At 43.3% G+C, this 22,358-nt stretch overlaps 2 protein-coding genes across 7 annotated transcripts in view; one reads left to right on the top strand and one right to left on the bottom strand.

Moving 5' to 3' along the window:
• Positions 1-22,358, bottom strand: part of ODF2L (outer dense fiber of sperm tails 2 like) — a 604,788-nt gene that overhangs the window by 214,643 nt on the left and 367,787 nt on the right. The gene's annotated exons all lie outside the window — the stretch shown is intronic.
• The window catches only part of CLCA4 (calcium-activated chloride channel regulator 4), a 38,637-nt gene that overhangs the window by 8,529 nt on the left and 7,750 nt on the right, over positions 1-22,358 (top strand). For both annotated transcript variants that reach the window (XM_085024207.1, XM_085024206.1), the window contains 10 exons: positions 4,930-5,070; positions 5,206-5,353; positions 9,601-9,709; positions 10,928-11,105; positions 11,433-11,651; positions 14,233-14,460; positions 16,894-17,071; positions 18,624-18,730; positions 21,235-21,450; positions 22,035-22,302. In XM_085024207.1, the coding sequence (XP_084880333.1) occupies positions 4,930-5,070; positions 5,206-5,353; positions 9,601-9,709; positions 10,928-11,105; positions 11,433-11,651; positions 14,233-14,460; positions 16,894-17,071; positions 18,624-18,730; positions 21,235-21,450; positions 22,035-22,302 (1,792 nt within the window). The remainder of the gene's footprint in view (positions 1-4,929; positions 5,071-5,205; positions 5,354-9,600; positions 9,710-10,927; positions 11,106-11,432; positions 11,652-14,232; positions 14,461-16,893; positions 17,072-18,623; positions 18,731-21,234; positions 21,451-22,034; positions 22,303-22,358) is intronic.

The following is a 22,358-nucleotide window of genomic DNA, read 5'->3' as shown; positions in this document are numbered from 1 at the left end:
GGTTTGAACTGCAGAGAAGAAGACAAGTTAGTAGCTAATGACTGCAATGGAAATGTCTCCAGAAGTCTAAAAGCAGCATGGGCAGTGAGGACGATGCAGGACTGGGCAGTGAGAAGCAAGGGTTTCAGACGGGGTTCTACCCTGTCTCACCACAGGACCAAAGCCCAAAAGGCGCAGGGACCTCCCCGATCCTCAGTTTCTCTGCCTGTGAATCGGCAGTTGAACCCGTCTGCTCTTTAAACAGTTGTTTACTGAAGGCTTGCTCATGGCATGCCAGGAGAAGGAGCAGGGATTTTTCCAGGGCCCTGATCTGCTGAGCACACATTCTTTCCAGATTACAGAGGTACCAGGAGCGTGCCGCTGCAGAGCAGGTCAGGGGTAGTGAGCTGCTAGGCAGTGGAATAAGTCAGCGAGGGGATGGGCAGGGCTGGCAGGGCTGGATGGGACAATGTGTGTTACCGTCTCCCGCGGGGTATCAGGGGAGGCCTCACTGTGGACGTGACATTGACGGAGGCCCGAGGTGCGTGAGGGAAGGGCCACGGAGACCTGGGGGGCGGGGGACAGCAGGTGCAGTGGCATGGAGGGGACCGCATGCTTGATGTGACCAAGAAGCAACAGTGAACGGGCAGGAGGAAGGCTGGGGAGAGCTAAAGGGGGAAAGGCAGCAGGTCCCAGACCGCTGGAAAGATCTGGACTTTCACTCCGAGCGAGATGAGAATCCATACAAGGCTCTGAGCAGAGGAGAGGTGTGTGCTCATGACTGTTCTGGGGTCACTGGGGCGGCAGTGCTGAGGAAACTCTGCAGGGGGCTTTTCTTGTCACCTGTCCTGTACCAGCTCTGCTGTGGCACAGAGGTCCCTCCTGCACCAGCTCTGCTATGGCACAGAGGTCCCATCATGCCCTAGCTCTGCTGGGGCAGAGAGGTCCCATCCTGCATCAGCTCTGCTGCAGCACAGAGGTCCCACCCTGCACCAGCTCTGCTGGGGCACAGAGGTGTAGGCGGCCACTGGGTAGGCGGCCACTGGGTAGGTAAAGGGACAGTGACCAGGCCAGCACATGTCGTGGGTAGGGATCATTAACGTGGTGTGATCCTGGACTTTTTCTTCATCAGTGAAGTGACCACAGAGAAATATGGTGATGATTTACATGTGTTGGGTAAGGGAGGGGAGGAGGCAAAAAAGAAGTCAGGACTTCAGCGGTTTGGGTCTGAATACTTAGAAGGGTGAAATTATCATCGACTGAGAAGGGAAAGACGTAAGTGGAGATACTTTTGCAGTTGAGAAGTCAAAAGTTACTCAATTCAAAATCTGAATTTGGGATGCTTGCTAGATATCCACACGCTGGAGCTGGGAATCTGGATTCAGGGAAGAAATCTGGGTGGGGGTGAGATTTCAAGCCATGAGAGCTAATGAGTTCCTGGGAAGCATGGATGGAGAAGAGAAAGGCTCTGGGTTGGAGTGAGGCCTCCGGTTTCCGGTTTCTTTGCACTGCAGTATCCCACGCCGCACAGAGACGGCTGTGGCAGCCGTGTGCGACCGTTCTCTCTGCCCCTGACAGCGACGTGGACTGCTTCCTCATCTTCAGTTCTTCCACGGCCGTGTCCTTACGCACACAGTGTTAGCCTTCTGCCTGGGTGTCGTTATCCGTCCGCAGCTGACGGGCTTGACCTCAGTCACGAGCAGGTGGTTCTGTGGCAGCCGTTCGTGACTCATTCCGCATAGTCTTAGGCACAATGGTCTTCAGTCATTTGACACCTACTGGATTCCAGGAAAATGCAAAGATCCCTTTACTGAAGAACACAGGCTTGAGAGGCAGTTGATAGAGCTGATTCTGAAAGATGGCTTGATAGTGTCCAGGACAGTTGAGCAGAATCAAGGCCTCGGAGTATCAGAGGTCAGTACTTGGAAGCATTACTTACAGGGACGGAAATGCCGTGGAAGCGGTCCTCTTGGGAATGCACGAGGAAAGGATTTACTGTTAGTCGCCATTCCTAGACGAGACAACAATCCCCGGCATTCTCCCAGCTCTCCACAAGTGCTTCCACTAATACCACCAGGCAGCAGGGTGAAATCCTCTGGTCCACATTACACGGAAGAGAAAACTGGGGTTCGGAGAAGGAAAGAACTTTTCCCAGGTCACATTAAATAGAACAATCAGGAGTTCCCATTGTGGCTCAGCGGTTGGCATCCATGAGGATGCAGATTTGACCCCTGGCCTCGCTCAGTGGGTTAAGGACCCGGCATTGCCATGAACTGTGCTGTAGGCCGCAGATGTGAATCAGATCCCACATTGCTGTGGCTGTGGTGTAGGCTGGCGGCTCCAGTTCTGATTGGACCCCAAGCCTGGGAACCTCCACATGCTGTGGGTGCGGCCGTAAAAGACAAAAGACAAAAATAAATAAATGAATAAAATGAGCAAACAGTACAATCAGAGCTGAGATCTGAAATCCAGCACATGGGCTTTGAAGGTGTCAGATCTGGGTTTGCGTTCCAGCTTATGTAAGATGGCAAAAATCACTCTTTTTTTGTAACTGGTGAACCAACTTGTGGACATAACTTTATTCTAACCATAATAAAATTTGTGTTAAATTGACTCATAATTTATGACCTGACTTTCAATTGACAACTTTCCTTATTCCTTTTATTTTTATTTCTTATTTATTGGCCGTGCCTGTGGCACGTGGAAGTTCCTGGGTCAGGAATCACACCCTGCACCATGGCAGGGACAAAGCCGATCCTTAGCTTGCTGCACCACCAGGGAACTGCCCTTCTTCCTTCTGTTCATATCTTTAGGGTTTTAGAGTAATTACTTTTTTGAAAATTTGATATCATAACCTTCTTTGATCCAATGAGATTATTATAGGAATTCACAGAAGGAACACTATTAACCACCTCGGCATACCCCAAGGTATCACAGTCACCTGATGTAGGGTCCGTGAAACACCTCATGACCTGGGAACACACAGGTGACCAAGGCAGTTATACAGAACCATGAGACTACAAAGCAAATGGAATCCCTTGGACTTGTGCAGTGCTCAGCCCCCACAACTGGATGCAGCAAGCCTACTTTCCTGAACTGTACCACAGCTGAAATTAGAAACACACTTGTATCTCCTGGGCACAGAGAAGGCCTTCACTCTTGCAGTGAAGAAAGTAGCAACTGGTTGAGCTCTAAGTATCCCCCCCACCCCCAAAAGAAAAAATAAATAAATAAAGAGGCGAGAGCTTCTTAGGGGACAGGTAGAGAATTCTTTCATCTGCTTTTGCCAGCGGAGAAGTAACCTATCTGCTTGAGGAGATCTCTGCAGTGCTCTTCCTAACTCCTAGCCAGTGCTCTGGGCCCTCAGTCCTTTGTACCCTGGATCCTGACTGGCCCCGGCTCTGCACCCAATCTGTTGGCCGGTCTCATCGGTGTGTGTGAGTCAGCACGGCAGACTCTCTTCATGAGAACACAGGGGAGCCCTGGAATTCCCGAGGGAGAATAATTCTCTTGGGGGCTCATGTAGGCCAGGAGCCCTCGGGGAGGAGTGCGTTTCTGGGGAAACAACGGCGTAGACTTGGATTGGATGTTGCCAGCGATGAAGAGCTTGACCTCTCACCCAGCACCCAGCTCCCCTCAGTTACTCAATGGACTTGGCGAGGCAGAGTGTTACCACAGGAACTCGCCGCCAATCTATTCTGCCAGGAGACAGTAAGCTCCAGAGAGGCTATTTCTCTTACTAATCATGGGATCTTTGGCTTCAGGATACTGAACAATATAAGGTGATTGTATTTTCAACTGGGTGACAGAGCAAAAGGATCTGCCTATGATCCGAAAGCCTGGCCTCTCCTACGAATTCTGCCATCACTCCACTCCAATCCCAGTCTAGGCTTCCAGTCCAGCTGCTTTCCCTGAGTTGAGGGATAATAAAAACCTTTTCTCTGAGCCACCCCAGAGCCCCTTCTCCCCCGCTTGTTCCAGCTGAGACTGTTCTCTGCGAAGACTGACCAACAGTAATGACACCAGGCAGTTTTATGACTGCTACGTGTCCAGGACTTTATAACTTATTCCATGTTTACAACCCCAAAGACAGGCTGTAATAGTTCACTTAAGGGATGAAGAAACAGCTTCAGAGGGTTGCATAAATACTGGCCAAGTTCTATCACCCAGAAAGCGCTAATGCCAGTGTTGGAACTAAGTGGGTGACTCTACAGTCTACGCCATTATTATTTTATACAATTTCTCACAGCACCAAACAGCAGAATTTTCCCTTTGTTGAAGGATTATGGAAAACTCGAAGACTTTAATGAGCAGAATTAAGCTATAATTTTGGACGGACAGTTGATAGTGTGGGAATTGTGAGGGAGAAACCTGCTACTAGTTGCTTTTTCTATCTACCCTTTTTTTTCAGCTTTCTTGTTTTTTTACTTAAAATATAGTTGATTTACAATGTTGTGACAATGTCTGCTGTACTGCACGGTGACCCAGTCAGACATGTGTACGCATTCTTTTATCACACTATCTTCTATCACGGTCTAGCCCAAGAGGTTGGGTGTCGTTTCCTGTGCAGTACAACAGGGCTTTGTTGCTTATCGATTCTAAACATAAGAGTTCGCATCTACCAACCCCAAACTCCCAGTCCATCCCACTCCCTTCTCCCTCCCCTTTGGCAAACGCAAGCCATAAAAAAGAATGAAATAATGCCGTTTGCAGCAACATGGATGCGACTAGAGATTCTCATACTAAGTGAAATGAGTCAGAAAGAGAAAGACAAGCACCACATGATCTCGCTTATATGTGGAACCTAGAATACGGCAAAATGAACAGACTGGCAGATAGAGAGAATGGGCCTTCTCTCTACTCTTACTTTGGGAAGGGCTTGTGATGAGCACCTGCTCATTTACTCCACACTCACGTGGCCATCTTCTCGTATTTTTCCTCTAATAATAGGACATGGTGACTGCTGCATCTACATACCTGTTTGAAGCCACAGAAAAAAGATTCTATTTCAAAAATGTATCAATATTAATTCCAGAGAGCTGGAAGAACATCACACAATACAAGAGGCCAAAACAGGAAAGCTACAAACACGTAAGTCAAAAAGCTTCTCTTACAAGCATTTTCTCTGCTGCTTCTCAGTTTTGACCTAAATTAATCATTTCTGAGTTTTTCAGACAAATGTCATTTCTATTCTGACGGTTTAAAAATCTCTTGAAACATTCGCAGGCTGATGTCATTGTTGCACCACCGACCGTCCCAGGTAGAGACGAGCCGTATACCAAGCAGTTCACCGAGTGTGGAGAAAAAGCAGAATACATCCATTTCACCCCCGACTTTGTACTCGGAAAAAAGCAAAATGAATTTGGACCATCAGGTAGGAATTTTGGTTAAAACAAGCATTTTGCAATGATTCCAACAAGCAGATTTGTAGCCATGTTCTGTGTACAAGCCTTGGAGCCAGAGTTCCTAGGTTCAAATCCTGACCCACTACAGCTGTGGGTGACCTTGGACAGGTGACCTAGGCTCTCTGAGCTTATTCCCTAAAAACAGTGCATAGAGCTCTTACCTTAAAGAATTGTTGGGGATGTTAAACCAGATGATCTTTCTCATTGTACTCATTCCAACGTCTTCAGAAATTTGCAGCTATAATACATGCTTTTCCTAAGGAATATATTTTTTTTTCTTTTTAGGGCTGCACTTGCAGCATATGGAAGTTCCCAGACTAGGGGTCAACCTGGAGCTGCAGCTGCCAGCCACAATCACAGCAGGACAGTATCCAAGTCATATCTGTGACCCACGCCACAGCCGGAGCAAGACCAGGGATCAAACCCACATCTTCATGGATACTAGTCGGGTTCTTAACCTGCTGAACCACAATGAAAATTCAAAGGAATAATTTTTAGATTTTAATTTTTTAGTTCTCTACTGCTGGATATTAATCAATCACATGTCACCCCTATGGAAGACAGATGCATGAAAATCTGAAAAGGGCCAAGATGACAGTTCCTAGCCAAGAAAAAACACTCATAGGCTGTTAGCTGCTGCTGTTATTATTCCAACTATTCCTTTAACCAGATGAACTTGATCTACAAGAGATAATTTTTTACCTATTAAAATAGCAATTTCATCTGGTTAAAACTGAAAGTTAAGATCATTGTCCCAAATGAACTAGAATGCACATTATTTTTTACAGGAAAATGAAAAATATCAAAGGAAGGCTCAATCCACATGTCACCACTCAATAAACGCCTTCCTGCATATTTACAGCCCAGAATCACCTCTTCCTTCCCCACTGCCCTTCAATGAAGATTCCTTAGGTCCTGGCTCTGTCAGCTAGACCTGGTCCTCACCACTGCCTGGACCTGCTCCCCACCCCAATCGAGAAAGTGCCATCTCCCCACCCCAGCCCAGGCTTCCCTCTCCCTATACTTTGGTCTGACCGTATTTGTTCTCCTTGGCACCATAATCCTTTGTGCCCTTCTAGATACACTTTCTTTCCTACCTGGCGTGTCCAGTGAAGTCAGTCGTGTCAGCTACCATTATACACAGCTCATTCCCTCACCACTCTCATCCTTGTTTCACTAAACTTGCCAAGCTCTCTGTACTGAATTTCCAGCCAGTTTCGTTTGGCTCTCAATATGTCTCCAAGTTTGTGAAAGAAAATTATAAAACTAATTGATATCTTAAAAAAAAAAAAAAAAACCTTGGAGTTCCCACTGTGGCCCAGTGGATTAAAGATCCAGCCTTGCCAAGCCACAGCCAAGCCATAGGTCACAGCTGTGGCTTGGATTCCACTCCTGGCCCAGGAACTTCCACATGTCGTGGATGCAGCCAAAATACAAATAAAAATGAAATAAAATAACACCTTTTCCAAGCTCAGTGAAGCCCTAAAAGTCATGCAACAATGACTGGACTTGCCTCCTCTCGTCTCCCCAATAGCACCTGTCCTAAACTTCTACCATGTTCTCAAGCTCACCACTCTTTTCAACTCCATCAGTTAACAGATGCCTTGATGCAGAAAGCAGAGTCCCTACCGTCTTCTTCTCTACTTTCAAACTCATGCCCACCTTCCTCTCCCCCAGCATCCACCTGTCTTAGAAGAGCACAGCTTTCTCCAGTCTTTAAAGCCAACGTCTTCATCTGAGCTCTTGTTCTCTCCCCAAACCGCCCGTCTCGGCCCATCTCATAACTGACAGTTCCTCTTTCCCTCCTAGACTTGTGCTTCTGCCATGCAGTGAGACACGTGTTTATGAAAAAAAACACATTCTTCAAAGGAGTGCCTTAAAAAGAACATGGCTTTTGGGGAGAAACTTTAAGAAGAAACTCCTCAAAATCTATGCCATCTGCAACTAAAATGATAACAACAGTAACAATAATTCCCTGGAAAGATCTCTTGGGCACCAAACAGCAGCCCTTCAGTGTGGCCGAGGGCTGCCGACAGAGCAGATATTAAAAGAAAACACACACACACACACACAGAAATGCTATTGGAAATGAGAACAGGGCTAGTGGGAACTGAGACAAAGATGGGGATAGGAATGGGATTCTAAGTCAGAGGGGATGCCTTTTATTTTTATTTAATTTTTTTTTTTGGCTTTTGTCTTTTTAGGGCCACACCTGTGGCATGTGGAGGTTCCCAGGCTAGGGGTCAAATCGGAGCTGTAGCTGCCAGCCACAGCCACAGCCACAGCCACGTGAGATCTGCACCACACCCATGACACTGCAGCTCATGGCAATGCCAGATCCTTAACCCACTGAGCAAGGCCAAGGATCGAACCTGCAACCTCATGGTTCCTAGTCAGATTATTTAACCACTGAGCCATGATGGGAACTCCTGGGTGTGCTTTTTAAAAAGAAAAATTGTATATGTTTGAAACATACAGCAGGATGACTTGACAGACATGTACACAGTGAAATGATCACAACAGTTAAACTAACCAACATATTATCTCCTCACCTAGTTACCTGTGTTTGATCAGAGCACCTGTAATCTACTATTTTAGCAAACTAAGGTGGGCATGGGAGCCAGGCAATCAGTCATGAGCTGAAAAGGAAGTGAGTCTGAGAGTTGGCTCAGCACAAGGGGCAGTTAACTTAAATTTCCTTACATTTCACCAAATTCCTATTGCAGTAGCTGATGTGAGAGCTTTTTCCTGCCACAGAATATATATAATTCACTCACACCAATCTAGCTCCATTTGCCTAGGAGATGTAAAAACAGTGCTTTTAAAATTTAATGTGCAAAGAAATAACTTAGGGATCTTGTTGATAAGAATATTCTGAGTCAGTAGGTCTAGAGTAGACCCAAGATTCTGCATGTCTTGTTAGTTCCCAGGTGATGCTGACACTGCTGGTGCAAGGAACACATTTCGAGTAGCGAGGACTTAAAGAAGGAATATGACTACTGCATAATACTGACAGCCCCCCCCCCTGATTTCAGGCCTCACGAGTACATCTGAGTTGGCAGACTAGACTATTTTTCCAGTCTCTCCTTCTCCATTTCTTTCTTTTTTTTTTTTTTTTTGTCTTTTTTGTTGTTGTTGTTGCTATTTCTTGGGCCGCTCCCATGGCATATGGAGGTTCCCAGGCTAGGGGTTGAATCGGAGCTGTAGCCACCGGCCTACGCCAGAGCCACAGCAACATGGGATCCGAGCCGCGTCTGCAACCTACACCACAGCTCACGGCAACGCCGGATCGTTAACCCACTGAGCAAGGGCAGGGACCGAACCCGCAACCTCATGGTTCCTAGTCGGATTCGTTAACCACTGCGCCACGACAGGAACTCCAGGCTCCTTCTCCATTTCTATCTCCTCTGAAATTTTTCCTAATATTGCTAAAACAAAAATCCCACATGTTTCTTCTTTCTGAACTTAAGCTCGGATTTACCTTTATTCTTCTATTCCCTCTGAAATTCTTAGGGGAAAAAAATTTAATTCTGACTCCCCCTCTCTCTAAACGTATCCTAGTCAAGGACTAGATCTTACTCATCTTTATGTTCCTAAGACCTTTTATATAAATATAAAATATAAATATAAATTATATATGAATATATATAATTAACAATAATGGTTTTCACTTAATGCTTCTATGTGCTAAGTACTATAATTTAATCACCTCATTTACACCCTCCCTCAACTTATGTAAGGTTGATCTATGGTAGTGTTTTTTGGTCTGTTTTTTTTTATTAACAACCCCCCAAGGAGCATGCATAGATATTTTTTAACAAATTGTACTTTCACGAAAATTTAGTACTATGGGTATGTTATATATCTGTTTATGATGTTGGCAGGAGTGAGTTTGCAGAGTCAAAAACCAATGTAATATCTATGACGTTTTGCCTCCTGCCCCAAGAACTAAAGCTCAAAGCCCCGTCTATTCTGCCCATAGCTTATATATATAAAATAAATATTTATTTGATTTGACAGGCTGTGGAATAAAAAAATAACATGCTAAAAATACTATTTAACAATAAAATGCAATGCAAGGCAATATGCTTTTTTATAAACAAGAAAATAAATGTTAGCAGTTATTTAATATATTTTTATAAAAATTTTCCTGAAATATATGAGACAAATTTTGTCACTTGAATCGTGATCCTGTATTTGGAATATCTCCCCACAGGCAGACTGTTTGTGCACGAGTGGGCCCATCTCCGCTGGGGCGTGTTTGATGAGTACAATGATGATGAGCCTTTCTACAGCGCGAAGTCAAAGAAAATTGAAGCGACAAGGCATGGCCATTTAAATTGTACTAAATTACTGCAGGCTTTAATTTAGTCTTTTCCTTAGTTTGAGTTCTTTCAAAAGCCATGTATTCATTTTCACCTCAATGCAGGTAACAGATGCTATGTCACAAAGCAATGCTTTTCTGTTTTGGTTTTTTTTTTTTTTTGAAAATGTATTTTAAAGTAGGTGGTTATCTTGGGAGTTCTCACTGTGGCGTAGTGGGATAAGAATCCAACTGCAGGAGTTCCTGTCGTGGTGCAGGGAAAACGAATCTGACTAATATCCATGAGGTTGCAGGTTCAATCCCTGGCCTCTCTCAGTGGGTTAAGGATCCCACTTGCTATGGCTGTGATGTAAGCCGGCAGCTGTAGCTCCGATTAGACCCCTAGCCTGGGAACCTCCATATGCCGCGGGTGCAGCCCTGAAAAAATAAAAAAATTAAAAAAAAAAAAAAGAAGACTCCAACTGCAGTAGCTGGGTTACTGCGGAAGTGCAGGTTTGAGTCCCAGCCCAGGGCAGTGGGTTTAATGACCCAGAATTGCCTCAGCTGCAGCTTGGATTCAATATCCGGCCCAGGAAATTCCATGTGCCTCTGGTGCGGCTGGTAATCCATTTAAAATACACTAGCTTCAAAAGCACTTGGTAGCCAAGCTGACACATTTTTATACCTCTGCCACAGCTGCCAGAACTCATTTGCACTGAAGTTAGTGTTCTGTGTAAAGGGCTGCCCTACAAGCTAAACTAAAACCTGAAGCTATGAAACATTTCATACTTTTGAGGATATCTTCTTTGAATAAAAAATATACAACGAGTCTTAGGCTAAAGTGGTACCTAGAGTCAATGATTTCACCAGGTGCCTAGTCCAGACACCTGCAGTGCATTCACCATCACAAGCTACTACAAGAGGTGTTCGGAAAAGCAGAGCCTGTAGCCATTAGTGTAAATGGGAAAAAGGAGCTTTAATCCCAGCAGAGAACTCAGCCATTGTACATACTGGAGATTCCACTTAAAATTTCTTTCTAAAATTTCTTGAAATACAGATAAGTGCTCTGGTAGAAAATCTTAAACTTTACTATCAAAACAGGATCTATGTGGTATTCAAATAAGAACAAAACCTTGACACAAAGATCATTATTATAAACATTGATACAAAGACCACTTAAGATTTTCAAAAAGTGTTAATGATTAGGTTGTCTCAAAGACTAACTGTCACATATTTTCAGGTGCTCAACAGGTATTACTGGTATAAACAGAGTTAATAAGTGTCAAGGAGGCAGCTGTATAACCAGGACATGCAGAATTGATGCTAATACAAAACTATATGAAAAAGATTGTCAATTCTTCCCTGATAAATATCAAACTGAAAAGACATCCATAATGTTTATGCAAGGTATTGATTCTGTAAGTATACCAATAATTACTTCAGATTGTATATTTATAATCAAAGGACATGTGATGAACTTTATAAATATCTGAGCAGGTGACTTGAGGGATTAGACTATTAATATCGAATGCTTTGAACACTGACTGGCACATAGTAAGCACTCAACTAGTGTAATCTATTATTATTATTATTGGAAATCTACCTAACTATTAAATGGTTCCTCAGTGAATCATATTTCATTCAATAAACAACATATTTGGAGGATTTTCATTTTTTTAGATTTGTGGTTGAGTTTTTAAATACACTGAATATAAAAATTATTTGTCATTTTATTAACCTCTTAGGTCGCTGAGTTCTGTAATGAAAAAAACCATAACCGAGAAGCTCCAAGCCTACAGAATAAAAAGTGCGATTCCAGAAGCACCTGGGAGGTGATCAGCAGTTCCGAGGATTTTAATATCACAGAAGTAATGGTGGCACCGCCCCCGGCACCCGTCTTCTCGTTGCTGAAGATCAGTGAGAGAATTGTGTGCTTAGTTCTCGATAAGTCCGGAAGCATGTCAGTAAGTTCATGTGCCCATTTGTTCTAAATGTAGAGTCAGAGCCTTGACTGAATGCTTAAAAACTCTCTGAAGGCTCCCTGCCCCTGGGCTGTTCCACGTTGCATGGCGGCTTAAGTACCGTCACCTCCTGTGGTCATGAACTCAAGAGGAGCAGTGAATATTACAATGAAAGGGTGGCCATAGAGCTAGAAGGACCTAATCCAAGAACCTCTGTTTTATCCAGAAAATGGAGAATTTGAGGAGTACTTCTAGGCTCATTAGCAAAGCTTTAGTTAGAAAATCAGAACTAAAGATTGAAATATGAAAATGTTTCCTGACCTCCCCCCCTTATCTATTGGAAAAACTTAATAGACATGTGAAGATAGTGGACTGAAGGCTTTTAAACTCCATTCCAAGTCAATGAACAAGATCAATGGGGAGAATTCTTAACATGGCTTTATCTTTCTTGCATTCTCTATATAAATGACCTCCTTATGCTCAAAGACACAGACAAAAAATCACCACAAAGAAGGTATGTCCAGGAGTTTCCATCGTGGCGCAGTGGTTAATGAATCTGACTAGGAACCATGAGGTTGTGGGTTCGATCCCTGGCCTCGCTCAGTGGGTTGGGGATCCAGCGTTGCTGTGAGCTGTGGTGTAGGTCGAAGACGTGGCTCAGATCCCACATTGCTGTGGCTGTGGTGTAGGCCGGCGGCTACAGCTCCAGTTAGACCCCCTAGCCTGAGAACTTCCATATGCTGTGGGTGTGGCCCTGAAAAGACAAAAAGACAAAAAAAAAGAATATGTCCGGATTTAGCCATTCATTCCTTCTATCATCATTAAATGAATGGCAGGCATCGTATTAAGTTCTAAGAACAGAGACTTGTTTGCTTAAAGAGTTCATAGTTGGATAGAGAAAATTTTCCCTCCTTTCCCCTTCATGTGTTAACTCATACTCATGCTTCAAAATCTGGTGTAGGTACCTACTTCCTCCAGGCTGGTCTTTCAGGACGGGCTAAGGGCCCTTCTGTGGGTCTCCCACAGTGATCTGTGCAAGTCTCTATTGCCATATGTTACATAGAAAGTATAACATTTCCCTCTCACTAGACTGCAAGCTCCTCTAGGACTTGGAATTCTGTTCTCTAGGAACGATGTACCTAGGGCTTTAGACAGTGTCTTAGTCATCTTTGCATCCTTTCTGCCTAGAATAGGGTTTATCACATGAAGTTACTCAATAAATAACTGTTGAAATGAGCAGACTACAAATGAGCAGATGCAAGGTGATAATGCCCCTAAAAGAAGGGCATATTTGAAGCCACGCACAGCATATGCTGAAGATCAGGAATAATGTCATCAACAAACAGGGGTTGGGTGGCGAGTGAAAAGGCCAGAGGATGCTACAGCTGAATGAAATAATTAACAAGAGCACAGGGTTTGGGAAAGAGCCTCAGAGGGCTAGACACCAGTCCGTCGAAGTGTTCTAGGAGGTGTCCCTGGGGAGAGATGAGTTTCCCGATTGGGAGAAGACGAGCGGCCTCCCCTAGACGGGGTGCAGGCAGAGCCAAGTTTAAAGTGGCAGAGAGGGCCCGCAGAGATGGGGCGGTAGGCGTCCTCCACTGTGATTTGGTCCCGGGGAGAGCAGAGGGGTGTTTGGGCGAGTTTGGGATGAGCTGCACAGATCACCTGGTATTGAAGGACTGCAAAAGACAAGTGTATGAAGAGGTGTGCTTTCTGGGTATTCACCTGGGAACAGGGACATGCTTCCTAATGGTTTACCACAGAAACAACTCCAATTAACCCATCAGGGGAAATGCGGTGCGGAGAGATTAATAGCAGAAGGGGAAATGAGTGAGGGAGGGATGAGGCCCCTCATAAGTTAGCTGCAGCTCGAGTAAATTCAGCCTTTGGGTAGTCTAGTGAGCAGAGAATGGGGAGACTGCAGACTCTAGCTGGAGTCCATGGGACCTGGGGAGTGGTTTCATCTCAACACAGCTGAGCAGAGGATCCCAAGAGTAATGAGGCACGTCCTAGTTCCCGAGTCATCACACCCTAACTCCAACCCAACCGCCGCCCTACTCCACACCTCAGATTTGTGTGCTCAGAGGACGATGATCAGCCTGTGTTCATTACTCTGCTACACGTGTGTTTCCACAATACACACAACTATACTTTTAAATTTTATCAATTAAAAACATATTGCTCCCTTTAATAATACCACCTACTATCAACAGAAAGAAAATTCTTTTTCTTTTTTTTGTCTTTTTAGGGCTTCACTCAGGGCATGTGGAGGTTCCCAGGCTAGGGGTCCAGTTGGAGCTACAGCTGCAGGCCTACACCAGCCACAGCAATGCTGGATCCAAGCTGCATCTGTGACCTACACCACAGCTCACAGCGACGCCAGATCCTTAACCCACTGAGCAAGGCCAGGGATCGAACCCACAACCTCATGGATACCAGTCAGGTTTGTTACCACTGAGCCACGACAGGAATGCCTAAAAAGAAAATTCTTACTAGCAAATTGTGTTCACTCATTTTGTGTGATGTGCAGTTATTTTCCAGGCAAAAATCACTTGGTTGTTTTTCTTATCCCTTTTTTATTCAGAGTTCTAACCGCCTGAATCGAATGAATCAAGCAGCAAAGTATTTCCTCATGCAGATTGTTGAAAATGGATCCTGGGTGGGGATGGTGCACTTTGACGGCACTGCCAGCATCAGAAGTGATCTAATCCAAATAACAGGCAGCAACGAAAGAGACAAGCTCTTGGGGAGCTTACCTACCACTGCTAATGGAGGCACTTCTATCTGCTCTGGGATTCAAACAGCGTTTGAGGTGAAAAGCATACTTTTAAATATAGGTTGTTTTTATTATTAGAACATCTTTATGTAAAGGGATGCTGCAAATATTTACTGCCTAATTTTAACATAACTAATTCTAAGAAACAGAGTACTAAGCACGTGCAAAACCCCAGTTCTTGATTATTTAATGGATTGGTGAGTCAGTGACTAAACTAATGGGTGAGTAAATGACTATTACAATTCCACCGGAGCATAAGCCCCGTGAGGTCACAGACTGTCCTGTCACCATGCAGTGGTCAGTGCTCAGTAAGTGTTAGTGAAATAAGTAAGAGTGTTTGGGCAGCAAAAGTCATCAGGTTTTACGGCCATGCGGCAGGTTACACGGTGTGATTTCAAACTGGTCCACCTCATCTCAGTTTCTGTGACATTCTGCTACGGCAATCCAGTGGTATCCTGCTAAAGCGGATGCAGCAGGAACCACAGCAAGACCTGCGGCAGGAAGGAAGGTTAGTCCCTCTCAGGGTCGGGCACACCGGTCAGAACGGAAGCAGGAGTTTTAACATCAGAGTACGGGCTCTACTCCTTCCTAGCTCCGGGATCTAGGCCAGTTTTCAGTCGCTTTGGATTCTCAAGGCTTTATCTATAAACTATAGGCAGGTAAGAATGCCTATCTCAGGATTACTGTGGGACCAGTGAAATATTACATGTTCACACCTCGAACAGTATTCATTACACAGCAAGTATATAATTCACCATAACTATTATTATGAGTCTCATTTTTATCCAAATGATCTTCAGTTCAGAGTTAATATCAATTGCGTCATTTTTCTGATTAGAAATCTTCACTGTCTGCTAATAATTTATACAATTAAGTCTGAACTCCTCTGTCTGATGCTATTTAAGAGCTTCTCATTCTCTGATAAACTTGCCCTCACTTTTTTCTCACTTCTCCCCTCCCAATGCTCTCTGCTCCCAGCAATTTATGTACAAACTGTTCTGCCAGCTCACTATGTACCAACAGCCTCCATACCTCTCCTCATGCAATTTCTCTGCCTTAAATGTTTCCTTCCTTCCGTTGTTGGAAATCCTGCTGTTAAAATCCTACTAATTTTACGAAGTCCTTGCTCCTTCACGTGAACTGTCCTGCTACTTCTGAACCTATTAAATCTCCCTTTTTATAAGGTGCATGGCATTCCTGCTGTAGCCTTCTAACATGAAGTCCTGGGTTCAAACTCCAACTACCACGTACCAGCTTTCTGCCCCAAGCATGATTCGTCACTTCACTAGTCTTCAATTACTTCATTGGTATAATGGGATAGTGGAAGCTATACCATTATAATTCATTCAACATATATTTATTATGGGGAGCCGAGAGCTAACACGGTATATTTTTATTCCACAAATATTTATTTATGTGCCAAGCAAAGCTTGCATGCCAATCCAGTGGGGAACAGACAATAATCAATCAATCAATCAGTTTCCCTCAGCAATAACCGAGGACTGTGGAGAATGGGATGAGCAGGAACTATGCAGAGTGGTGTAACAGAGTAACCAGGAAGACAATGGCACCCCGACTTTAGGTACAGGGCCCATCTAGGCTCTCTCTAAGGTGACGTTTAAGCTAGGATTTGAAGGGTGAGAAGGAACCAGTGGCTCAGGCAGAAAGGAAAGGAGCTCAATTTCAATCAGTCGTGTATTCTTGGAGCACCACCAATATGCTTAGTTTTCTGCTTGTAAATATTAGAGGTGACTATATAGCAAGATCCCTGACCTTGACCTGCTTAGAATTTTCCATCTTTTCCTTATAAACATCTGAGAGGTCCCTAATTTGGAATCATTAACTTAAAAAAAAGTTGGAGTGGACTCTTCAGCTGCCCCGTGACATATGGAAGTTCCCAGGCCAGAGACTGAATCGGAGCCAGGGCTGTGACCTACGACTGCAGCAACGCTGGATCCTTAACCCACAGAGCTGGGCCAGGGATGGAACTGGCGCCTCCACAGAGAGGAGCCAAATCATTAACCCACTGTGCCACGGAGGGAACTCCTGAGGTGGACTCTTAATGCCTCCAGCTGTAAGTGCAACAGACTTTATACACGGAAGGCTTGTTGGAGGCACTCTAGTCAAAGACAGCATAAAATATTTAGTGTCACACTCTGCCATTATATTTTGGTGTCTGGTTGCCCTGAGTCCCCAGACTGAGATGTCAATGACAATTAACCCAAGTAGAACTATCCATGGCCCTGCTCCCAAAAAACTTCATTTGAGCAAACATTCCCTACAGCAAGTGGACAGGAAATAAAGATATGTTTAAGTTCCCTGAGCGAAATTTTTGACTGCAGATTCTAAGATTTTTAAAAAGCGCTCTCTTTTCCTGCACACTTTATTTTCTATGTACATTTTCCCTAATCTTCCATAAGTCCTTTTGATCTAGGGACACTTGTAATAATGCTCTGGTTATATCTGCAGGTGGTTAGAAAACTTTACTCACACACAGATGGATCTGAAATAGTGCTGCTGACTGATGGAGAAGATAACACTGCAGGTGCTTGTGTCAATGAAGTGAAACAAAGTGGGGCCATCATTCATTTTATTGCTCTGGGACCAAGTGCTGATAAAGCAGTCATAGAGATGAGCACGGCAACAGGTAAAATGTGACAGATATTCTAGTTCTTTGAGAGCAGTGCAGAAGTGTACAGGGCGACAGACAACTCAACTTCTCTTGAGCTCCTGCTCGGCAGGTGCTGTGCCAGCAGCCTGGGATCAGAGTTAAACCACACTGATTTCTCTTCTCAAGGCCCTCCCAGTCCAGCCGGCTGGAGAGACAGATAAAACTACTAATAAGCAGCATAATCAGAAAACACTCCTTCATAACAGGAGACGTGCACAGGAGTCAGCACTATGTGAGCAGAGGAAGCCTTTAATTCTGCCAGGGCTGTAGAGTCGGGGAAGACGGCATGAGAGACGAGGTGACACTGGAGCTGGACACCGAATGAGGGGCTTCCTTTTACTGGAGGAAAGAGGGGAGGGAAACGAGCAGGTCGTGACCCAAAAGTCGCATTGGGATGAAAACGCAAAAGGCACACGGATGGGCTGCGAGAGATCCCGTGACCAGGACCCAGACTGCGGGGCAAGGGGAGGGCTCAACAAGCTCAGCCGAAAACATCGTTTCTAGATTAACTGTGGGGTAGGTATTGTCTTAGATACAGGGATGTGATGAAACAGACTACGTGTTTCCAGGGCTTCTTACACACAGTTGAGAATGCATGATTTATAACGCTGTGAATATCAGTTATTGCATTGACTCAAACCTCTAATGTTATCTAATACGTACTGGCTTTTTAATACTTAATTATACAAACTACTATCATTACAAAGTAATTTTTCATAGCCACTGCAAAGTTTTATTTCTGTTCAAAGCGTCCACCTAAAAGCAGTGCTTTTGTGGATTTGTCTCTGTTGCTGACCATTTTCCTATCTCCTCATTGCCAGCTGTCGTCAGGATACCTCCATATGAAAGCTCTTTAACCTTTCTGATGTTCTGATTCTAATCCACTGTGGCTGGAAAACCTGAAAGCTGACACTGTTAGAACTGTATCTTAAGTGAAACTGAATAATTCCCCCAAAGGGCTGTATGAAGTCTGTGAGCTTTAATAGAACTGTAATGTCTTCTTTTGTATTCTATGATTATTTAATGATTTTCAGAATAGAAGATTTCTGTAAGTGGGGTTGAAGGTATTTTATACCTTTCTAGTTATGACTATTTATTTATTTATTTATAACCTGCGGCATATGGAAGTTCCCAGGCTAGGAATCAAATTGGAGCTGCAGCTGCTGTCCTACACTACAGCAATGAGGGATTCAAGCCACATCTGTGACCTGCACCACAGCTCACGGCAATGCCAGATCCTTAATCCACTGAGTGAGGCCAAGGATGGAGTCCATGTCCTCGTGGCTATTAGTCAGGTTCTCAACCCGCTAAGCCGCAATGGGAACTCCCTAGTTCTGACTATATAAATTAACATTTCTGAAGTCATCTTTACACCTCTCTGATTTGGGTCCATTTTTTTTGGGGGGGTCCATTTTAATAATACATACTGAAACAAGGATTTTGCTTACCGCGTTAGCTTATTAATCACTAAAATGTGAAAAATACTTATTTTCTAGAAAGCAACCCAGTTAATATATTTACCTTTTAGGAGGAGTCCATTTTTATGCTACAGATGAAGCCGAGAACAATGGCCTCATTGATGCTTTTGGGGCTCTCGCATCAGGAAACACCGATATCTCTCAGCAGTCTCTTCAGGTCAGAGTTCAAAGTCCTTGGGGTTTTATTTGCATTTACCCATAACCAACAAAAATAATTGGATGATATAAGCTTTGAGTCCTATGTTTTTCTTAAAGTAAGTTTTAACTAAAATTTTAAAGATCAGTCTTAGGTAGAAATTATCCTTTAGATGTGACCAAATTAACTGTAAAATGGTGATATAAGCAGTGAAATATCAGATGTATTTTTCCTTTCTCATAGGATTTAGTTAAGGGATGAAATCAAATCCTAATAATGTTAAACTTTCCACCAAAAATTGACTTTGTCCAATAATATAGAATCAAGTTTTCTATGAATGCATTAAAAAGCTCATGCTTCCAAGTTCCCCAACTTTTCTGCTATATTTAAATTAGATAAATGAAATCAATAATGTGGTTTGTAAGTAGAAGGAATGTATCTTAGAAATAAATTTTCATGATAAATGGACTGAACAGTCATTGCCTATCTATAGGCATAAGATTTATCTTAACTCTTCAATCACTCTTTCCACTAGCTTTTTGTTTTATTCACCTTTCTTCTCTCTATTCACCTCAACTCCTTTTCTCATCTGAGTTTCAGTAACACCACTATTTTCTGATTCTTACACTGAAAAGCTTTTAGTAAATTGATTCTTCTTTTTTATGTCCTGTGTAAAATGTCAACACAGCCTATTTTCTTCAAAATATATTATTACAACATTCTATTTCCATCTATATCCATTCCAAGTCAGTATCACGTGACTTTAGCCAAGACATCTGTCTTCCAACTTCCGATTCAAGTCAACTGCCTACATTAAAACCTGCCATGATCACCTGAACAAACCTAGTTTCCTCTACTCTCAGACAATGAGGAGGACTGCAGTTATAGGATGTAAGGTTAGGATAATACATGCAGACTGATTAGGGATCTGGTTTGAAGCTTCACTCCGCATTCAGATTAAACACTGGTCTGAGATCTAGGTTGGTAGCATGCATAAAATAAACTGAAGGAGAATAAAGCTTATATCTGAGGGTTTCACCATGGTTGACTGAGAGAATAATGATAGAAAATTGAGTAAAACTGACAAGTAAGGAGAGATAACTGATTTTGAGGATATTATTTTGTGTTTTGTTGTAATCTTGGTAATTGAGTGAATGGTAGGATACTAAAATGGAATATTCCAAAGGAATTTTAAAATATACGAGAAGAATGGGAGATCCGTTACAAAACAGACATTTGCATGCAGAAGGTATAAACTTTGAAGTTTTGAGAATGGAAGGGTGAGGCAGAAAGTTCGGATCCACTCACATGAAATGCCTAAAGGTTCGCAAATAGAGAAATAATAAAAGGAAAGCACATTTTGAAAGGTGAACCTGGATTTATGTGCGTGGGCACCTCTTGGGAGAGAATAGTGACAAGACAGAGGCATGTTATAACAATCCGAGTGGATAGGAACTTGGATTTGGACGGTGTTGCTGGGATATAGAGGGAAGACCTCATCTCACCCTTTATTTAGTTGTTTTCCCACAGTACTATGATGAGGTTGAGCCTTCTGCCTTCTTAAACCTTCCCGAGGAGAAGGCTAAAACTGTCATTCACATCCCAATTCGACTCTGATAGTAATGCCTTGCCGACTTAGATACGCCCACTTAACACACGACCGAGCCATCAGGTTCAATGGCAGAACGCTTGTCCTACTATCAGCACTGTGCGATGTGGAAGTGGGATTGCTCATCGCTCCTCAAGTGACACCTCTGGAGGAAGAACTTTTTGGTCAGTGGATAAAGCTGGCTCTCCTTGCTGAGAATGTCCACAAAGACTCAAAGAACTTTCCTTTTAGCACCTCTCAGAAAAAAGTCCTATCTTTCACTTCTCTTTTTGATTCCAACTTTCAGAGACATTGGTTTTCCCTCTTTCCACATTTACCCCCTAGTGCTACATGCTCTCTAATGTGTGGAAACTTACTTCAAGACTTCACATCAGGAGAATAGCCCTAAGAGCTTGTCTCATTATTTGCTGGTGCTGATTTTCTCTCTTCAGGGCCCTCCCTTACTGTGTCTCTAACAAATAGTTAAGTCACCATCGTCAAGGATTTCTTTTCTTTTAGATCATCATGAAGATGGGCAAACTGAGAGCAGTGTGCACGTGCACACACACACACACACACACACACACACACACCTCTGCAAACCCTTCTCTAAGGTTGTAGCACCCACTAATGCTAAAGCCTGAAGTCTTTGCCAAGACAACTGGACAATAATAATAGGGCCATACCTCTAACTGTACAGCCCAGTCCCCTGCTCCAATGCTTTTATTATATGCCATCCTGTTCTCAGACTCTATATTTCCACATTTTCTGACTGTCAACTGTCACATTTCAATGACCTTTCAGAGAGACCACAAGACTAAGGTGGTATGACATACTTAAGTTTGTTCTCAGGCTAGAAAGTAGGAACTATGCTAAAGAAAGAAAAAATAAAATCACTCTATTCTCCAGTCATTAATTTTTTAATATACATAAACAGCTTGAAAGCAAAGGACTGAAACTCAACAGTAATGAGTGGTTGAATGGCACTGTGATAATTGACAGCACCGTGGGAAAGGACACATTCTTTCTTGTCACATGGGTCCAACAACGTCCCGATATTTCTCTCTTGGATCCCAATGGAACACTGATGGGAAGCTTCACAGTGGATGCCGTTTCCAAAATGGCCCATCTCAGTATTCCAGGAACTGCAAAGGTAAGCAAGCAAGCAGCTTGCAGACGTCCGTGTAAATTGTCATATAGCTGAAAGTACATTCTTTGATATCATAAATGTGCGTGCCAATACTTGCATTATCTTCAAAATTAAGATAAAATAGAATATGCTTTCTATGTGTCATGGTCCTTAAGATTACAGGGGTAAGAAAACGAAAATAACTTATTAATTAGGAGGAAGGAAAAGAAGGGAAAAATTAGGTAGACTAAGAATAATTTTGAAGAGGCAACATGGTGTGTAGATAGCAACACATTCATCGCTGGGTACCACCAGATCATAGGACCTGTGGGATTTCAGGTCAAAGAGCAAGGTGAAAAACAGGGCAAACTTTTCAAAACCCATCTTTCCCAGCTGAGATTCCACAGCGTTTGGACACTAAGCAACATGACAGTCAGGATGACCTGCCCAGGCTGCCTCAGGTCTTATCCTTTTCCCTCAAAACTTCAAACTCTCAAAACCATGTGTATTATGAAACACACTTATAAAATCTATTTTAAAGTGAGATAATGGAAACCCAGAACATAGTTTGATCTTGGATACTTAATATATTTCCCCTGAATTTTTAGGTGGGTGTTTGGACTTACAGTCTTCAAGCAAAAGCAAACGCAGAAACATTAACAATTACAGTAAATTCACAGGCATCAAATTCTGCTGTGCCCCCAATCACAGTGAATGCTAAAATGAATAAAGACACAAGCAGCTTCCCCAGCCCGATGATTGTCTATGCAGAAATTCTACAAGGGTATATCCCCATTCTCGGAGCCGGTGTGACTGCTTTCATTGAATCAAATACTGGGAAAAGAGAAGTTTTGGAACTTTTGGATAACGGTGCAGGTACCTAACAGGTTTTTCTGAATAAAGCTATATTTTCATATGTTATGGGGTCCCTG

The sequence above is a fragment of the Sus scrofa genome, chromosome 4 (assembly GCF_054392235.1).
Source record: "Sus scrofa isolate SSC_HxYL_T2T_F1_AM1 chromosome 4, Sscrofa_HxYL_maternal_Yorkshire_Landrace_v2.0, whole genome shotgun sequence".
Classification (NCBI taxonomy): Eukaryota; Metazoa; Chordata; class Mammalia; order Artiodactyla; family Suidae; genus Sus; species Sus scrofa.
This window is presented reverse-complemented; position numbering and strand designations above follow the sequence as displayed.